Source organism: Sphaerodactylus townsendi, linkage group LG04 (assembly GCF_021028975.2).
Source record: "Sphaerodactylus townsendi isolate TG3544 linkage group LG04, MPM_Stown_v2.3, whole genome shotgun sequence".
Classification (NCBI taxonomy): Eukaryota; Metazoa; Chordata; class Lepidosauria; order Squamata; family Sphaerodactylidae; genus Sphaerodactylus; species Sphaerodactylus townsendi.
Genome location: NC_059428.1, coordinates 110,097,388 through 110,118,100, shown reverse-complemented (window position 1 = coordinate 110,118,100; position 20,713 = coordinate 110,097,388). Strand labels below are relative to the sequence as shown.

Here is a 20,713-nt window from a genome sequence, read left to right as displayed (position 1 = left end):
TGGCAAACCACCTCAGAATGTTTGTTGCCTTGAAAACCCCACCAGGGGTCGCCATAGGTTAGATGTGACATGATAGTACTTTCCACCACCACCACAGGGTGGCTCAGGGTGGCTCAATAGTAGCTTCCAGATATCCTGTTTCTGACATGGTACAAGCACTGGTCATACACAAGCATAGCTCAAAGTGAACTGATTAGTGTACAGTCCTCTCAGGAGTCAAATATTATCTTGCTTCCACACTATATGTGGGGGTGGAGATGGGAAGATAAGAGCACCTCTCCTGCCAGGGAGCAGCAGTGGCGTAGGAGGTTAAGAGCTCGTGTATCTAACCTGGAGAAACCGGGTTTGATTCCCCGCTCTGCCGCCTGAGCTGTGGAGGTTTATCTGGGGAATTCAGATTAGCCTGTACACTCCCACACACGCCAGCTGGGTGACCTTGGGCTAGTCACAGCTTCTCGGAGCTCTTTCAGCCCCATCTACCTCACAGGGTGTTTGTTGTGAGGGGGGAAGGGCAAGGAGATTGTAAACCCCTTTGAGTCTCCTGCAGGAGAGAAAGGGGGGATTTAAATCCAAACTCTTCAACAAGATGGGTCTTTCCACCCTCAGGTTCTGCCACAACAGGAGAGAGGCTGTATGTACAGGGAAGGGCTGAAATTCAGATGTTTCTTCATCTAGAACAGGAGTCTGCAACCTGTGGCTCTCCAGATGTTCATGTTTTTAGACTAACGCATGAGAGAGAACTATGACTACCCATGCTTAACCCAGCAGATGTCTAACTAATGTGTGTTGGTAGGGGCTTGGATTGGAACTAGAAGTCCATGAACATCTGGAGAGCCAAGAGGGTCAAGACCCTGGATCTAGGCAGTGGTTAAATGCAAGCACAAAAGTGCTCTTAGAAGTAGGGGCACACTCTTAGAGAGTCAGCATGGTGTAGTGATTAAGAGCAGAGGGCTCTAATCAGGTTTGATCCCCCACTCCTCCACATGAGCAGTGAACTCTTATCTGGTGAACTGGATTTGTTTCCACATGAAGTCTGCTGGGTGATCTTGGGCTATTCACAGTTGTCTAAGAACATTCTCAGCCCCAACTACCTCACAAGGGCAGATTCTGCATGGGCCACAAACACCATTTCATACTGTTTTCACACCGCTGTTTTTGGCCCATGCAGAATCCGCCAAGGTGTCTGTTCTGAGGAGAGGAAGGAAAAGGAGTTTGTAAGCCGCTTTGAGACTCCTTCTGACTGAGAAAAACAGGATATAAATCCACACTCCTCCTCCTCCTCCTCCTCCTCCTCCTCCTCCTCCTCTTCTTCTGTAACGTTACAAAAGGAAGTGTTCTGATTGACTGGTATCAGATTACAGCGTCTCCCTCCCTGTGTTCCAAGTAGCAACAAGTTCAAAGGAATTTCCAGAAGCAAGATCCATCAGTCCAAGGTCACAAAAGCCAGAGGAATTGCAGGAAGCCGGAGGGTCCATTCAAAGGCGAGGTTCCAGGGATAAATCAGTACCATACTGGTAAGTTCAGAGTTTGTTGAACTCCATGTCTGCTCCCAGCTACTCCTCTCAGGAGACTTTGTAACTATGTGCCAGGAAGGCAGACATATCTCCTGCCTCTCAGACACAGTCCTACCACAACTCGGCTCCACTATCATCTTCATTATCAAAGTGTAGCTGGTGCTGCGCAGTCAGACAAGTACTCCAACTCTGCGCCCATAGCTGAGACCCCAGTCTTCTCCTGGGCCAGGGGGTTGGTCTGTTCTGTCTGCCTCCGAATCAGGAGGTGCATCTGGACCGACTACTGACTGCAAATCTGGAAGTGCCTGTGGGCCATTTGCTGTCTGCTGTAGGCTGGTCATACAGGGGCCCTCATCCTCCAAGGAGCAGTCAATGAGCCCAGGCTGTGCCATGACAGGAAGTTGACATCAACTTCCCCTATGCTAGGACACCCACTGACACCTTTCCTGGTGCCCATCAAATGTTTTCTAGAAAGCAGACAGGACCAGATGGACCCTCTGATTGGCCAGTAGAGATCTGATTGACTGTGCAGATTAAAATATTGTGGTGGTGGTGGCAGCTACAACTGCAGCATCGGCTTATTCTCTTACTCCTCTTTCCTGGAATATTTTTTAAAACTATTCCTGTTTGTTCCTGCACCCTCTGTGTGTGTATGGGGGGGGGGGATGTTTCCACCTCCCACGGTAGCCATGGTGGCTGGTTCCATTTATCATGGTAGCTATTCTGCAGTGGCACTCTCTGCCCTGTGTCAGAATTCCAAAGGTGCCCGAGGGTAGGAAAGGTTAGGGACTCCTGCCCTAAGGGATCCAAAAGATGACATGATAACCTAAGTTGCATCACACAGCACATAATGTTAAAAACCAGTGTGGTGGGGTATTAGCACAAAACCACAGAAAAACATTTGTTTACTCTCTTCTTACAGCAGCAGAGAAGAAGGAACATAACATACTCAAATCTATGAAGCTCATGTTTTTGGAGCAACCTGCAAAAACATTGCAGAGGATTTCACACTGTGGTCTGGGAACTAGAGAGTTGCACAATGAGAATATCAAGAAAGGTGTATAAGTGTCCATGAAAGTCAGCTTGCACACCACTGCCTATCTTCCCTTGGCTACAGGAGTTCTGGATGGGTCCTGGGCTACAGTGCTAGTTCATCCAGGGCAACAATGAAGCCCAAAAGTCTTGCCTTAAGCAAGTTCGCCTGCTTTTGTGCATGCCTTAGGACTATCACCAGGGTCCCTTGCAAAGAGGTCAATGTGGAAAACAATCAAAGGTCCTGGATATTGCAGAAGTGCCCAGTACCCATTGCCTATTATGTACAAGCACCAGGTTCCTAAAGTCACACATTTCTCTCTACCTTCAAATCTTCTTTGTTTTTAGGAGTTGTAAAGCAGCTTTTGGGGTTGTAAAGCAACTTTTCATCCCTTCTTAGGAATCATGATCAATGCCATCCAAACACATGGGGACAGCGAGGAGAAAAAAATTCCCCAAAAAACTCTCTCCAGTTACATATCTCTGGTCCTAGGAATCATTCTAGAATAGAAGCCTCCCCAGAAGCTATTATCCTGCATGATTTTGGGCCTGCTATAGTATGAGACTTGGATGTGGGCCCCTCAACGTTCAGCATTCAAGCTCGTTACATAACTTGCACACTCTTTCACCCTCTGTTTTGCCATCCCAAGGAAACAGTAAATACACAAGATTTATTAAACTTCTGTTGCATAGGTCTGATAGGCAGTGTACAGCTTGGAGGATTACAAGTTGTGCAAGCTTGCAACATACAATGTGCTTGGTTGCGCTGGAACAAGTGACAAAGTTGCCGCATGACATGTGACCTTCCGTCCTTATTCCTTCTCTTATCTAATCCTCCATTTGTTACACTGGAGTCAGTTCTAACTGCATCAGGGCCCTGCCAGAAACTATTTGTCAGGAACACGTTACAGGAAAACTGCAATAACTATAAATAGAGAAACTGTTTCAGAGGCGATGTGTTTTCTTTCCCAAGAGATACTGACACACCAAATAACTACAAATGAGAACTTTGCTGGGAGGTGGACATCTATCATCTTCAAGCAGGACAGAAAAGCAAACAGGAGAGAATGTGTATCTGTTATTATATGTGGCCACCACCACATGAAAATAGCTTCCAGGGAAAATTTTGGTTTTACGTTACATCAATCTGTGCTATGCCTCCAGTTGCAGCTTTAAAAAAAAAGTTCTGTGTCCATACATCAGTTGATGGAGGATCTAACTCCCCTTTCATTGTACATCTAGTTGGCTATCACAGACATTTGATAGATTCATACTTTAATGCACACTAGATGGAGACATTCTCCTGAATGAACCAGTGCCTGAAGCACTGGGAAACTTCCTGTCACATCTGCATACAGCTGCTTTCCCCATTTCTTTCTTCCATTCCATTATGTTTATCCATGATTTATCAGCCATTGTCTTAACCTGCTACTCAATTCTGTACTCTAGTTTTGTTATGTATAAGAATTTGATTATCACTGTAGGTTTTTCAATTTACCATATCTATATCTCTATATATATGCATAATAAATGAAATAAGAATGAGATTAGGAAAGGAAGCAGTGGTGGGATTCAGCCTATTTGCACCAGTTCAGGAGAACCGGTTGCTCATTTTCTTGTCTAGTTCGGAGAACTGGTTGTAATCCCACCACCAGGGGCGTACGTAGGCAAACTGGCGCCCGGGGACAAAACCTGAGTTTGGCGCCCCCCCCCCCCCCCGCCTGGCGTATGGGCGGCCACCCTCCCCTACCCATGACCAAATAAATGATTTTTGTAAATTAGCTTACAAAACACCCTCCCACTCCCATCAAAATTACATAGCCTCCTCTCCCCACCAACTGTTTTCTCCTAATTTCCCAATCACAACAACCCTAAGGACAGGTTGTTAGCCTGAAAAACAACTCCAAGCCAGTGCAAGTGGGTATTAAGCATGTAAATCTCTCACAAATCACCCCCAGCAAAACATTTACCAAACAAATGTCAGCATCATCTCTCACAAAACACCTCCAGTGGAATCTGACCCCAAACAGCATCACTTTCTGGCTAGTGTTTAAACTAGGGAGCCTGGGATTCTCTCTTTTAAATCCATCCTAAAGGGAGAATCAAATCTGGGGACCCCGGTTAAAACATAATTGAAAGTGATGGGTTAGTTTGGGGGTGGATTCTCCACCAATCCCTGAAACAGCATCACCTTGAGGACTAAAGATCCAGATGAAACAAATAGCAGATTTGGCTGGAATCTGGGTAAAATTTGGGCAAATATCTGAACATGTAAAATTGTCCAATTATTTCCTGCCCAAATACAACAAATGCTAATGCAAGGCATTTTGGTCTTTGGGGGGGTATTTTTAGTGTTTTTTTGGTCTGTAGGTATGCATTTTAAAAGCTAGCATGGCATTCATGACTTCAGGGCATCATCCAGAGATTGCTCCCATGATGATACCAAATTGGTTTGAGGATGTTGGTTCAAGGCAAGCAAAGTTGGGATGCCCAAAATGGAATGTGCCCCCCATTCCCATTTGTTTTAAATGGGAACTAACCTGAGATTTGGGGCTACCCATTTGAGGAACTAAGCAACTTTGGTCCCCATGAACTTAACTTCCACCAAACTTGGTTGGCATCATAAGAATAGTTATCAGATGATACCCTGAAAATTTGGTACCAAGTCACTAGCTTTAAAAAAATACATCCCTTCCAGGCACCCCAAGAAATTTGCCTAAGATTCTCTTTGTTTTGTGCAGTGACTTTACTCCATTGTAGCTAATGGGGAATTTCTGAGGCAAGCTGCACATTTTTGAAGATAGAGGCGCTAGACTTTCTCAAGGTGGTCTCCAAGAGGCCTTGAGTAATACAGCACCTGCTTCAGAGCTTTGGCTCTGGAGTGTGGGGGGGAGTTGAGAGAGTTCTGAGAGAACTCCAGCCCACAGGCTGCCATGTACAGGGAGCTGGGAAACAAAAGGGGCCAGTCTTTGGGGCCCCAGCAAAATCTGCAACCCCCCAGCTAAAGGGTCTACAAACCTGGATGCTAGCTAACAGGAGGTTCCTGGAGACACCCCTGAAAGTCTGGTGCCTCTGTCTCAAAAAATGTGCAGCCTGCCTACACACCTGTAGGTGAAATTCCCTATTACTACAAATGAAGAGCAAAAATCACCTGCAAAACAAAGTAACCCTAAGTAAATTTCTTGGGATGCCTGGCTGGGATGTATTTTTAAAGTTAGCATACACCAAATTCCTAGAGTATCATATGTTAACTATTCCTACAGATGCCACCTAAGTTTGAGGAAGATATGTTCAGGGGGACCAAAGTTATGGTTCCTCAAATGGGTAACCCCCATCTCCTGTTAGCTCCCATTGAAAACAATGAGGATGGGGGCAGCCTCTTGGGGGGTCCATAACTTTGCTGTCTGAACTAAAACATCACCAAATTCTATGGCACTACCAGGATAGTCTCTGGATGGTACCCTGAAATTTTGGTGCTGCTAGCCTTAAAAACGCGCCCCCTGCAGGCCGGAACGTGAAAAAACACTTTAAAAATTAAAAATCACACAAAGACCCTGAAATGTTGGCGCCCCCCCACGTGACCAAATGGGGGCGCCCGGGGACAAAGGGTACCCCCTGTCCCTAGGCAGGAACGCCACTGCCCACCACTGAGTCATTTGGGAACCGGTTGTTAAATTATTTGAATCCCACCACTGAAAGGAAGCCTGTTTTCAGATCCTGGGAACCAAAATCAGGGAAGGGCCACTTCCTTCACAGGTTTCCAGAAGAAGCCAAGGTACCCCACTACTGACACAGCATGGTGGTCCAGAAAAATGTCTGGTCAAACTCTGCAGGACTCTTTTTGTGTTCTATGGAAGGAAAGTAAGGCAAAAGGGAGGGAGGGGAAAAAAGAGAAATGCTTCCAAAATCCTGCCACTTTGTATTTGGCTAATTCAGGATGTAATGACAAAAAGAACTACATCATAAGCAACATCAATTTCTAACTGATTCTAAGCTTCTATATTGTGTGCTTTTCACTGTGAGATAAACCAAGTTTTATCTCAAAAATCATTTTGTTCTGGGTCAGGCTCAGTGCTATGGCAGAATGGTTTTATATCATGTTGACCATGCTTTATTCTTCCATGGTTATAAATGGTTTTATATTATTCATTTTATTATATTTTCAAATTGATGCCTTTTGAATACTATCTTTTAGAAAGACCAGGCAAATCTATAGTTAAATAACATCTTCTTGGGATGTTTGATAAACTATGGAAGTCAGATACCACTTTTAATTTTAATCAAAAGGCGACAAACAATTCATTGACAATTTCATGTGACAAAAAAAGAAAGTTATTATCAAAAACTGAGTGTGTGTTGTACTGTCTGTCTGTGATTCCACACAATATTATTTCTCTCTTTGATTTCCAAAGGCAAACAGCCCCATCTAAAGGGAATGCCGGCATATTTGCCCTCCTCAGGGCACTTGCCCTGGCAGAGGAGCAATTCCATTGATGTGCAGCTGCCATGGCCCTCCCTGGTGGTGGGACCCAGAACTGGATGCTGCATCAGTGTTTCTGCACTCTTGCAACTGCCACCAGTGTAACAGGGGTGGTCCAGTGGTGTGGCTGGGGGAGGAGCCAACACTTGTCAGCTCCCTTCCAGTCATTGCCTCTGTTTGAACTGGCCACCCAGGCTTGTGGACTTCACGCCACTCCTAGTAAAGGTGGCAGCAAGTCTGTCCATGGGACCTCCCAGCCCCCCCAGGGAAGCCTCTTTACTGCTGCTCTTATGCCTCCCTAAGGATGCCAGTCTCCCATGGGAGCGTGGGCTGGATGTCGCTATGTAGTGCAGTGAGCATTCTGATAGATTCATACTTTAATGCACACTAGATGGAGACATTCTCCTGAATGAACCAGTGCCTGAAGCACTGGGAAACTTCCTGTCACATCTGCATACAGCTGCTTTCCCCATTTCTTTCTTCCATTCTTCCATTCCATTATGTTCATCCATGATTTATCAGCCATTGCAGCCGAGCTCCCAGCCCCTTGTATGGGGCTAACCAGCCTCTAAACAATTAAGTGCAATTTGATGATAATTTTATAACAGTCCTTGCCAGAAAATGAGAAGTCATTGGGTGTGGCAAAATACATTTCTGGGCCCCATACTGCTGTTTAGAGAACTAAGCACCTATGAGAATACCAAATCACACTATATCTGAGGTAAAATATAGATGATTCCATGGTACTGATGTCAAGGGAGGTAGAGGAAATATCAGCCCATCTTACCTCCATTAATCCTGTTTGGTTGCTGATCAAGAGGACTTTGGGCTTGAGGAGAATAATACTGCTGCTGCTGATAATTATTTGAAGGGAAATATGGGGAGGTTGGGCTTCTTCTGCAGTCCCGAATACTGGAAAAAGTCTGAGAATGGGGAATTCCTCTTTGGAATGGGGTGCAACGGGTGAGGCGAGGCTGAGGGGGCGGCAGGTGGTCAAACTCTTCATCTTCATCCCTTGTTGGCTGTATCGGGACCAAATCTCTTGATCACCTGCTGGTCCCTTTCCCACCAGTTTTAAGAGGTATGCTGGAGCTCGTTTCCTGGATACAGATGCTGGAAGTAGGAAGCTATTAGTCTCTGGCCTTAGACTCCAAGATATACAGTTGGCAGGAAAAGAACACATTTGAGTGAAACACAGAATCTTACTACACCTTTCATCCCTGTCTCAGCATTTTTTTTCACAATCTCTGGAAGTAGCAGTCGCCCTTCAGCAGCCCTATTATCGACACAATAAGTGAAAACAGCATTCCAAAATACAAGGGCAGGGCTTCATCCCACGGTCCCTTTCTCTTAGCTAGCTGGCCATGTGATCATTTCATAGCACAATTAAGGGTCAACCAATCCCCTCAGTGTTTGTGAACCTTGACAAGTCACTTGAATGATCCCTTCCTAGTCCAGATCATGACAGCAATTTCATAATCTCCCCCCCACCCCACACCAAAGGGGGGAAAAGTTGGCATTTGCTTTAGATGCATGAGATGACCTCATATCCCACTTCATCTTCTTGAGTTTCCACTTCTTTGAAGTATGTTAGTGGTCCTCACCAGTAGCTGAGAATATGTCATAGTAGTGGAAGTTTTGGAAGACCCATCTAGGGCCCCTTCTGCACATGAACAATAATGCGCTTTCAATCCACTATGAATGCACTTTGCAGCTGCATTTTACTGTGTGGGATAGCAAAATCTACTTTCAAACAATTGTGAAAGTGGACTGAAAGTGCATTATTCTGCATGTGTGGAAGGGGCCTAAGTGTAACAGTCTTAGTATGAACTGAACAACTTACACATAGTTAGGAACAAGTGTTTGCTCCAACGGTTTCATGTTATTTCTTCGTGTAATAACATGAAACCGTTTAGAGAAAGGGAACAGGGGAAAGGCAGCCTACTTTCTTCTTGAAGCCGAGCCATGATTTGGACGTCCGTGAGATCCTGCAGTTTATATCCCATGGAGATGGAGTCATCTTCTAGCTCTGAGGTGCTCAGTTCACTGTCTATTGATGACTGGGGGCTCAGAGGAGAGTTTCGGGAAACACAACCTGTGGAACAACAATATACATCCTTGAGCTGCTAGACAACATATGATACCTACTACTTTTAAAGCAATAGTTCAGAACAATACATTTGTAGCTATATTGGAAGACATGACTCTACTGTCAATATATTTTTTAAACCATCTTTTAAAAAAGATTCTTTATTTAAAAGCTGTGCTTTGCTAGTTAATTTAGTTTTTAAGAAATACAAAAAGCTTACTCCTGATCTAGGAGTTTCCATCCATCCACTATACTTTCCACAGGTTAAACAAATACATGTTCGAACAAATTTTATAATGTATAGCATGACTTTCAAACTTGTGAACATGTCAGCTTTCCATTTTTTTTAAAATTAAGTTTTTTTGTTCCTATGGACAAAACTGCAACATTAGCAAATTCTCAGGGGTTATCTGTATTTTGAATGGCTTGTTCTTTTTTTCATAATATTTAACAATATCAACAAACCTTTCTAATTCCTCTTCTGTTGCTGCTACATCATTCCACTAATTTTTTTAAGTCACTGCACATTTTGCAACAAAGTAAATGCTACATCCCAATAAAAGCACGCCTACTGTGCCAGTTTACACTAAATGTGTCATAATTTATTCGAAGTTTGGCACTGTGGCTTATATGCTGCTTCCAAACTATCAAATTCAGCACCAAGGTCTGGAGACCGCCAGTCCCCTTGACCGAATCAGCTTCTTTCATCCAAATAAAACAACATTTCTCCCCACAGTGAGGAACAGTCAAGCTCTGAAACAATGATATGATCTGCTAGGTGTGCTCCAGGTAGATTTATAAGCTATGTCCTTTACAGAAGTGCTACAATCCTATCAAAGGTGATCTGCTCTATAGCTCCTCCTCCTCCCACCAGAATCTATCTGTTCATATGACATTTTTATTTTAACCAAAGTCCCTTTGCATTCATATAACATTCTGGCCAACTTGTGGCTTATGACAATCCATTTTATCTGCTAAAGCTTCTTACTGTCCACCCATACCTTTCCTTCAGTAAATGAACAGAAATACCTTTCTACTCCAGATGGAAAAAGGTCACCATACGGTACCCAGCTCTTAGGATAACAAATGCGCATCCTGCCCACAAACACTACTTCAGTTCTTGCTCAGATTGTAAATGGTACAGACCAAAATAACTTGCCCTAATGTGGGGGAAGATTTTAACACAGAAGTAAGAAGTCTTTTATCTCTTGATCCCCCAGGAAAGCAAATTCCCTCTGTCCTCCATCGCTAAGCATCTCTGAAATGATGTGAGGAAGTGGGGAAAAAAGAATAACCATTCCCCTGTAAAAGAATGCAGAGGAAGTCCCTCACAAATCAGTATTTTCAACCTGGGCCAGGAGTGATTCGGCACCAGGCTCTGAAACATTAAGGAAGAATTCACACATTGTGCTAGAGCATGAGTCCTCAATATGGTGCCCATGGGAACTGTGGCACCCACTGACACCTTTCCTGGCACCCACCAAGAGGTTGGTTTTTTTTAGTGAATGGGGGCAGTTGAAGCATTTGCACAGCAAGGCATTTTATTGGTCACCGGAGATCCAATTGGTAATGCAGATTAAAACAGTGACGTTTCAATAGTACAGTGTTGGTTTTATTCCCTCTAACTCTTATTTTCCAGTGTATTTTAAAAAATCTTCCCCAGCATTCAGGCTTCCTCTGTGCATATGCTGCTTAAGTCAGGTTGTGGTTAGCTCCCCCTCCTGTGGCAGCCATTTTGAGATTGGGCCCACCTTCCTTTGTCAGAATTCCAAAGGTGCCCACGGGCCAGAAAAGGCTGAGGACCACTGCTCTTTGGCAACCATTCAAGTACTGTGCAAACAGAGAAATCCTGGAGGTGAACAATTATGATACCACAATATCCAGTGAACTGAGGATCTAATCTGTACCAGTAAATTAGAGGTTATACACATTCTATAGGAATATATGTTAAGCCTTATTGCAGCACTAGAAATTAGTAAGGCAAGCATTACCTGTCTTTTCAGATGTTAATATTGCTTTACTGAAGGTTTTAGAAAAGGCAGGTGTGTTAAAGCCATTGCTATATGGAGTAAGCCTTGCAACAGGGCTATAGGGGAAAGCCAAGGAGACAGATGAAGAGAAGAGACTCCGCCATCGGCTAGCTGTTAATGGATATAGAAGAGAAAGATTGCAAGTTATATTTGGCAGCAGAACACTCACTCATTAGGGAGTCAGGAGCAGGAGTGGGGGAGAATCAAACAACAACCTAAATGTCAGTATTTGGTTGCTGCAAACATGAAGAAAAAATCAGCTGAAGTCGCGAGAAAACAATTTGCGAGTTGTCCTCCACAATTATTTTTAAAAAGGTCTTCTTTCTCAATATTGCCTTGATGTTCATCATACAAACCCCTCAAAGCTGGAAGAGGTAGCAAACATTAAAATATAAAAATGAACATGCTGATAAATTAACACAGACTAGAAAATAAGAGACAGTTGGAGGCGCTGCTACGGCAGTCAGGGTTCCTGTTCCTACTAAATAGGGTTGCTGACCAGATTTTTTGCACAATATGATGGGACTTGTTTAGTAGCCAAGCTGAAAGTTCAGTACCATAGACTAGGAAAGCATCAGCTCATTCATCATGTGCTAAAAACAAACATAATCCCCTTCATAATCCCCCTTTAAGCCTCCAGACATAAATATTTCTTCCTTTCACCAACATGAAATACAGAGTTACATAAGCATGAACATTTTCAATGCATATCTGCACACCCTGAGACAGACATCTTACATTTCTGTGAAATATGTACCGTCAAAATGGATTTGATCAAAGTCACATCCATAAAATCACAGAACATTTTTTCCCTTTAGATTATGGTAGAGTCCTTCTATGCAGCAAAATGAATATGAATGAAACTACCTTACAAAAAGGCTGACCACTGGTCAATCAAGGTCAGCACTAGCTACTCTGATCAGTGGTACAGCTGTAGCTGCTCATTGACCGCTTTTAAGAACACGCCCAGATGGCTCGATTTGAAAAAACAGTGGCTACGAGCCTACCGTGAGCTGGGCTAGTCTGAAAATTGGATAGAGGTACTCTAGGCATCCCCCCGAGTGGTCTGATATGTCACACACACCCCAAATCAAAATTGATATGTCATGCTCCGCCCACGCAGCCCAGTTGCCAGTCTCCAGGTCATAACCTGAAGAGCATCTCACGCTCCTGAAAATGACATAGCAGGGTTCCCCTCATCATGTAGAGTGTGTACATATATGACATGGCTGCACGAAGTGAAAATTTGACCCGGTTAGGCTTCTTGCTTTCCAGGCAGAAAACCCCAAAAGTCCACTTTTAAAAATAATGCACACGCGTCAATGTGCCTTCCACTATCCATCCCTAACTGCTGAAAGGGCATGTCTGTGCTTGTCTAGGTTTATTGAAACATTTCTACCTTGCAGGGTTAGTGCATACTTTTTTGTGTGTGCTTTTAAAAACAAGAAAAGCTGGCGCAGGCTCATGCAGCCTTGTGCCAAGAAGGGAATGCTTACAGACATGTGAGAATCACTGCATGTAGCAAAATGATTGTAATTCACCCGAACAGGGCCTATTTTTCAAACAGTGAGGCTCCTGTGGCCATTTTTTCCTACTTTCATTGGAAGGGGGCATAACAGAGGCACATGAGGTGTCGTGGCTTCAATCTTCCCCATTGGCTGGCAAAAACCAAGGAAGTTTGGCAGAGATGCTCATGGAACATGCTACCACTCCAACAGAGATACACGGAACAGCTCTGCCTCTCCTTTCTGGCTGCAGACAGGGTGAGAAAATACCTACATGCCAGCTGAGTGCCTGTCGGCTAGTCACACTTCTTTGGAGCTCTGTTAGTCCTCCCCACCCACTGTTTTCAAACACTTCCAGCAATGTGGTCTTTTGAGGAGTTGAGGAAAGCTGTGCATCTGCCATCAGTGACAGAAGGTGAGTTGTTCACAATGTTTTCCTGTTTGACAAAGACAACCACAGCTGTCTCAAAGCACTGTCCCAACTGACCATTCATGTGAGAAGGAGGGGAGAAAAAGTTGTCAACTTCCCAAAAAATAGCCTCAAAGAGCCAATGTCACCTTCAGCATAGCAGAGGAGCCTGTAGCTGAGCACAGAACAGACCACGGGTCATTCAAACACCAGCACCAACCAAATACAAACACACTGGCACAGGTATCTCCCAATCAGACGCTCTCCCTTCCAAATTCTACAAGCCCCATTGACTTCGAGGCACATTCTACAAGTTCTTCAATGCCCCAAATACATACTCCTATAAGTCCTGTCCCCTTCCAATAAGCCCCACCCCAAAACTGTCAGATTTGATGTTGATGAGTTGTACGTTCCTAGACTACTGTAAAAGATTGGTGAACTCAAGTTCTGTCTGGTAAAATTACTTCAGGTGGTTGGTTCAGGCCAGCAGTTTTGGAACTAAACAATCTAAAGTCAGCTGGCCTTGCAAATGGATTGCAGAAAACAAACAAGGAATCTCCTTGCCTCTTTACCTGCCTCAGATACGGCCTCATAGAACAGTTGTCATCTGCTTCCACCAATTCCTCTCTCCACCATACCACAGCCTGCTCTGTTCTTGGGGGTCTGCTGACCTTCAGGAATTACTTTTCGGGGCAAAGAGTGGCAGCAGGAAGGACAGAAAGCCCACTTGCATCAGCAGAACAATGGCTCTGATTCCACAAATCCAACCAAGTTACAGCAATTTCTTGAAACAACAAGCCCAGATGACACTCACCCCTAAAACCCATTTAATATCAACAATTAAAAACAAAAAACCCTGAGCATCAAAAAGCCAAGTGACATGGGTATTTAAAAGGGTTGTTGATTTAAAACCTTGTCTCCAAAAAGGCTAAAGTTTAACTCACTTTAGTTTTATGGACTTTACATTGAAAATCGCAAGTGCACTTCTGTGTTCGAAAGGAAACAAATGTTACAAATTCTCCATGACTCATTTGTCAAATGCCATAAAATTTCTATTATGTAAGCTCTGCCCAAATTGACAAGGAAGCTCTAGCCACTGCGGCCAAAGTGAAGGAATTTCATAACACACAAAAGGAAAACTCTGTTTACTCAGTGGGTAATTAAACTCTGGAATTCACAGCCAGTGGTAGTAGTAACAGCCACGAGCATAGATATCTCTAAAGGGGGATTAGACAGATTCAGGGAGGATAAATCTATCAGTGGCCACTAGCCATGGTGAATAAAGAGAACCTCCATATTCAGAGGCAGTAAACCTGTGAATCCCAGCTCTAGCAAGCAACATCGGGGAAGGCCTTGGCCTGTTTGTTGGCCATCCAGGACAGCTGCTTGGCTGCCATGTGAAATAGGATGCTGGACTAGATTAATTGCTGGCCTGATTAAGTGAGGGTCTTCTTATGTTCTTACATTATGATGCTATGTCTATGGTTGGATGTTCATCCTTGCTACTGACCAGATCATTGATCTGTTACTGAAAACTCTGCTAGATGGTCTGGTACCCTGGCCTGACTGAAGACTGCTGATGGTGACACCGTGGGGGAGTTCCAAATCCGTTGCGTGTATCTCCTATGTCAGGAACAGTGACTTGGCTCAGCATGGATCAATACTTTCATGCCTCAAGTGACAGCTTACCTGACCAAGAAACCAGATGGCCATGTGCTATGATGACATGCTGGTCAGACCAGCATCTGGGTGACCACCTTCCACAGCAAGTGACAATGATGCTGTAGCAGCAGGGAGGGTTTGGCCAATATCTAGGAGGAGTTGACCCACAGCCGGACACAAACCAAAGTGATCCAGAGTCTCAAGCTATCCAGTGTCACACTGTCTACCCCAATGCATGATAAGTGTCAACCAGGTTATACTACAACCCATCCCCTTATCACCAAGACTGTATGAGCTAAGGGAGAGGAATGTGGTTTATTGGCTCTCCTTGCCTACATAATATGAAGTGCTCTCAACAAGACGATATTCATTTTCTAGTTTGGTGGCTCCTGCTAACTGCCAGCTATGGTTGCCAACTCCAGGTTCAGAAATTTCTGATGATCTAGGGGTGGAGTCTGCAAAAGGCAGATTTGGAAAGGGGAAGGATCTCATGCCATAGAAATTGCTATACTGACAGGTCCCGTAACACCCCAATATTCAAGTGGTGACAACACAAACTGTTCAGAAGGAGAGCCACAACCATGTGGGATATTCCCTTTGTTAGAATGTTCAGCTCAGCCGAACAGGGACTCTGCAGCTCCAACAAATTAATTTATCTTCTCTTCTGAAGTTTTAAAATGGCAGTCCCTTAAGTGAGATACACAATCATTATAACAGTGGTATTGTTTTATTCCGTTGCCTGCATCAAGCAGAACACAATCCACTGTGGGGTGGAAGGGGACTCTGCCCACATCCGATTTTTTCAGCATGAAGGCTTGAAAGCTTTACAGGCCTGTTTTACCTCAGACAGTTCCCCCTGCAACTCCAGATTTACAGTGGAATTCAAAGCAGAGTTATACCCCTTTAAAGTCAATTAACTTCAATAGATTTAGTGTAACTCTACCTAGGATGGCAAAATTAACAGTTTAGCGTTTTAATAAATGGCAGGCAGCACCCATCTTAAAATAAAGCTCACAGGGAAACAGCACTTGCATTTTTAAAACCCACAACCAACATCTTGTACTTCTTATTACAAGCCACTGTGGATTAGCAAAACTGATTGAAAAGGCCTTTGTGATCCCACTTTCTTTGCTCGTTTTCAAACACAAGACGCTATTTTATAACAGTTTGATCCTTTGCCCAGGCCAGTTAATGGCCAGCATGCTCTCACCCACAGATGGTGGTCAACAATATAAGCGCAAAGGAGCATTCATTCTTTTCTACAATAACTACTGTGGGAAGAGTCATCATGAACAAAGCTCCTGTTATTGTAGTTGTGACTAAGAATCACACAAAGGGGACACACAACACACATACAATATGTGTGGCAAAAGAAGCAGAAGAGAACAAGGCGACAATTTACCCTGCAGCTACAGAAATATCATCAGTTCCTAGGAAAGGTGAAAGCTTCAATGCTGCCATGAGTGTTTTGATCAAACAGGAGAGGGAACTCTATGGCTTACCCATAGAGTTTTGGGTTACTTTCAGAGCATCTTCCTGACATAGAGGCCTCACTTCTGGCTTTGCATCAGAAGTGTTGTACCATATTGCTGCAACACCAAAGAATCAATCTTTGACTCCTAAATTATCCCACTGGGTTGCCAGCTATAGCCGATAACTCCTAGTTATCAACGCAACTTGGACAGTGATCAGGAGTTCTGGCACATCTGGCTAATTCCTTAGCTTTATATCAGAAGCTCTCGCTAAACAGTTCACAGAGACCCACATTTGCAAATACCATCAACAAAAAAGCTGTTGTCTTGCCACTTTCCTGAAACATGGGGTAGGTGCTAAATTGGGGGACAGTGCCCAGAAGAGTCACGGTGGCATGCCAAGGAACTACAGGTGGTCCCTGAGCGACACTGGTTTAAATAATGAGTATCTGTTGCCATGAACAATCTAATGGGCCCATGTTGAAGGTGTACATGTCAATAGGCAGCAGTCCTTTTGCTTCAAATACAACCATATTTGCATTGGGTACTATTGTTGTAGTGCCTATGAGATAACAAATATAATCACAATGGCTTGATTCTACCGTAGTGTTTCTGTGGACAGAAGTTTTTCCACCCACACAGAATGACTCTGCCACCTCTCCTGGGGATAGGGGACCCTCAGCAGAAGCATTTGAGGAATCCCTTTGCTCCACAAGCAGAGATCTTTCTATCCCTACAAACAGGCCAGTGGATTCAAGCTACTTTATGGATTGAAAACACTTTGTGGGCTTTTTCAAATTGAATACAGACTGCCTCTACAAACAGAACTGGCCTAAATCTGATCAGCTTTATTCAGATTTTTTTAAAAGGTTTAAAACCTGAAAAAATTCAGTTTTCCCTGCCGCTGCTTCTTAAGTCTACATGGTCCTGAGAAGCAGTGGTGGGGAATCCCTCCCACCCCCTACCCCGCCCAGGCTGGTGGTTGGAGAGGGAGAGAGTTTCAACTGAATGCTGGACCTCAGCATTCAGTTGAAGCTCTGTCAGTCACATAAACTTGGCAACTTGGGAAGTCCTTGGGACTTGGGAATCAGCTGCAGGGGTACAGGGAGAGAGCTTCAACTGAATTCTGGACTCCAGCATTCAACTGAAGCTCCCTCAGTCAATAGCGCCAAATCATATTTATCAGCTCCCAGACGATTCAGCTCTTTTCAGTAAAAAAACACGGGAAAACCTGACAAGGATTTTTTCAGGTTTTTGAATGATTTGGTTTTTACTGAATCACCACCCCTAGCCAGAAGTACATCAGGCAGAAGGTACTTATGAGCAAATCCATATGAAGTAAGAGTTCATGTGACATCCATCTTTTAAGTCCAGGCCTAAATTAAGCCCACCTTACTCAGGAACATGTAGGTTTGCCTAGCCTCCTGAGGTAATGAGAGACCTTGAATTAATTAGTTTGATGTTCACTAGTGCGTGGGAGGGGGGAAAGGCCTGGTGTCCCAAGACACCCATGTCACTCTCTAGTTAAACCAGTAGTGACACAGGATGTCCTATCAACCTCTATGGTGAAACCACAAGGTTTTTGCAGAACACTAGAGTGCCCCTGGCAATGTGCCAATGTCCCTCATGAGCGCATGGGGACTGGAGTAGTGCTCCAGGTGATGATTTTAGATCTCCTGGTATTACAACTGATCTGTAGGCAACAGAAATCAGTTCACTTGGAGAAAAGGGCTGCTTTGGAAGGTGAACCCTCTAGCATTATACCCCACTGAAGTCTCTCCTCAAACCCTGCACTCCTCAAGTTTCGCCCCTAAAATCTGCACAATTTTCCCAACCCAGAGCTGGCAAAACTAATGGGGAGTGATGTCAGCACACAGCCAGTGACATAATTATGACACCACCTGTGAGCCCCCACCCCCACCCAGGTAAATCTCCCAACAGTCACCAGACCATTCCTGGCCACCCTATACCTAGTCCAACAGTTCAACAAGAAATATCTACCACTAGATGGCAAATAACTGGAGTGTACATTACGATTTTCAAAAGCCACAAACACTTAAAGAATTTACAGCACAATCCTAAGCAGAACTACACCCTTCGGAGCCCACTGAAGTCAATGGATGTCACTTGTTTAGGATTGACACTGCTATTGAGTATCCTCTGTGACTGTGCAAAGACTATTCAGTCTTAAATCAATTTTTTTTATTTTAAGGCATTACTACGCACATTTAAGCAGTAACTATATATATATATATATATATATTGCTTTAAATCAGCCTTTGTTTTCAGTAATTAGTTTAAACCAGTCTACCCTGCCAGACTTGCTCTTAGCCAAAGACACAAGAGTCGCATTTCAGCCACTTAGTTCTTGCCAACTCAGGCATATTCCACGGTAGAGAATCTCTCGCAGCAAATGTCCACCATAACGTCCTGCATATTCTATTCTGCAGTTGTCATAGAGGATGCACATTCTTGAAACTTTTTCAAACTTCATTTACTGAATTACACTTTGTCTGCTCCAAAGATAGCCCAAGGGGTTCAAGGCAAAAATCACCTCTCCATAAACCTCCTGATAATCTGTCAACCGAAAAGGGCAAATGCACAAATACCCATTCTGCCCAAAGCAACAGAACTGTTGGAAACACAAAGCTCCTTGCCACACCGACTCCTGCTAAGTCAACATTTGATGAGAACTGACGGGACAGCTCAGATGTGGAAGAACAGCCGTGGAAATATAACTTACAAAGACACTCAGGCTGGGCGGAAACAAGAGGAAAAAGATCAAGCGCCTGCAGTGCTTTGTCTAAAACTATCTAGCATCTTGGAAGGAAATGGTTTCTCACTGGAAACCAAAATCATATTGCAGCAGCTGTATACATTGCCCAAGTGCATGGTTTCATAAGCAAGCTGTGAGTCCTACTCAAATAAGCTACCTAGGCAGTTTGTACAGATCTACACGCCAGTCACTCGGGAAAAGGGCAAAGGAAAGAGAGTGAGAGAGGGAAATCTTGGGGACAAGCAGAGGAGACTTATATGAATACAAGTAAGCCACCATACCAAACAAAGAGTAAGTATCAGATACAAAATGGTAGCCTGGGGTTATGAAAGATTGGAGCTGTTGTCAGAAGTTTTGAGCAGTATTTGGGAAGCACCAATTCCGTTTCAAGCAGTGTTACACCCTCCAATGCCCACTGACATCAAAGAATTCAGAAGGGTGTAAGTCTGTCTAGGATAGCACTCATAGGTGAATTGACATCACAGTAGGGATGTTATTCAGATGCATCCTGGACGTCCCTCTGCATAAGCTATGCCAATGCAACAGCTGTCTGTGTCAGGATGTTTGGTGAACCCAAATGCTGGGTCAAAGGAAAGGGTTTATTTTTAGTCCCTGATTGTGCTTCTAGAAGAAATGCCATGATAATTGTGTTTCCAAAGGCCAAGAAAGAGATGCCAGTTTTTTTAAAAAAAAAAACAACAACAGTCAGATTTCTGTCATCCATCACTTCATTTAACAATTTCATTCAATTCTGGTAACAGTTCTGTCTGGTGGTACTATAGTATTACATCAAATCTTTTGGGTACAGTTAATAAACATGTAATTAAAAACTAGCACACATTCTAAACTATACTGTACAACTGCAGGATTAGAACCATTTTGTTGAGAAACAGTGCAGTATAGTGGTTAGAGTATCAAAGTGGAATCTGGGAGATCCAAATCTGAATCCCAACTCTGCTATGGATTCTTGTTGCGGGGCCTAACCTACCTTGTTGGGTTGTTGTAAGGATAAAAGTGGAAGAGATGAGAATAAAGTAAACTGCTTTGAGTCCCCACAGGGATGAATGGCAGGATATAAATGAAGTAAATAAATCAATATTTAACTTCAACCATACATAAAATTCACATGTATTCATCTAACAGAAATAATTAAGGTTTTATATAACTGATATTTGATGCCACAATAAACAAGAAGACTTATAAATCAGTTAGGTGCTGTAGGTGTCATCTACCTGATGCTAGTTACTAAAAAAAAGTAGCAGGTATGCCTGTTAATTGAGATATATTAACTTAAGATGTTAGAAGAGATGGAAAGAATGGCAATTTGCCTTTACGTCCAAAGGGGAAGGAGCAAGCCCATCTTTGTTTCACCAGGGTTTTTTTTAAAGTGGTTACATAACTATCATTACAGTCCCCTTAGCCAAGAAAACAAAGCCAGATTTCAGCTGCTTCACACAAATTCCCAGTCATTTTGTATCCATCACTGCCTTTAATTGCTCTTTGGTCCTGGTTCCTGTTTCTGTCTCATTGGCTTTTTGTCTTAAGGTCAGAAGATACTCTCCAGTAAGTGAGGGCCTGGCATAGCAACATTTCAACATGCCAGGTAGACATTCCTACATTAGAATTTTCTGTACCTGTCCCTTTGGATAATTAGCAGGGACTCAACAGAGACATTTATTCATACAAAGCATGTTCATTGGCAAAATTATTTACAGTGGATCACCAACCCTAAATTAAGAAGAGC

At 43.6% G+C, this 20,713-nt stretch overlaps 1 protein-coding gene across 1 annotated transcript in view; it reads right to left on the bottom strand.

Annotated features, from left to right (window-relative positions):
• Positions 1-20,713, bottom strand: part of SLAIN1 (SLAIN motif family member 1) — a 52,319-nt gene that overhangs the window by 13,035 nt on the left and 18,571 nt on the right. Inside the window, 3 exon segments of the mRNA XM_048495077.1 lie at positions 7,814-8,163; positions 8,968-9,121; positions 11,107-11,256. Coding sequence (XP_048351034.1) covers positions 7,814-8,163; positions 8,968-9,121; positions 11,107-11,256 — 654 coding nt within the window.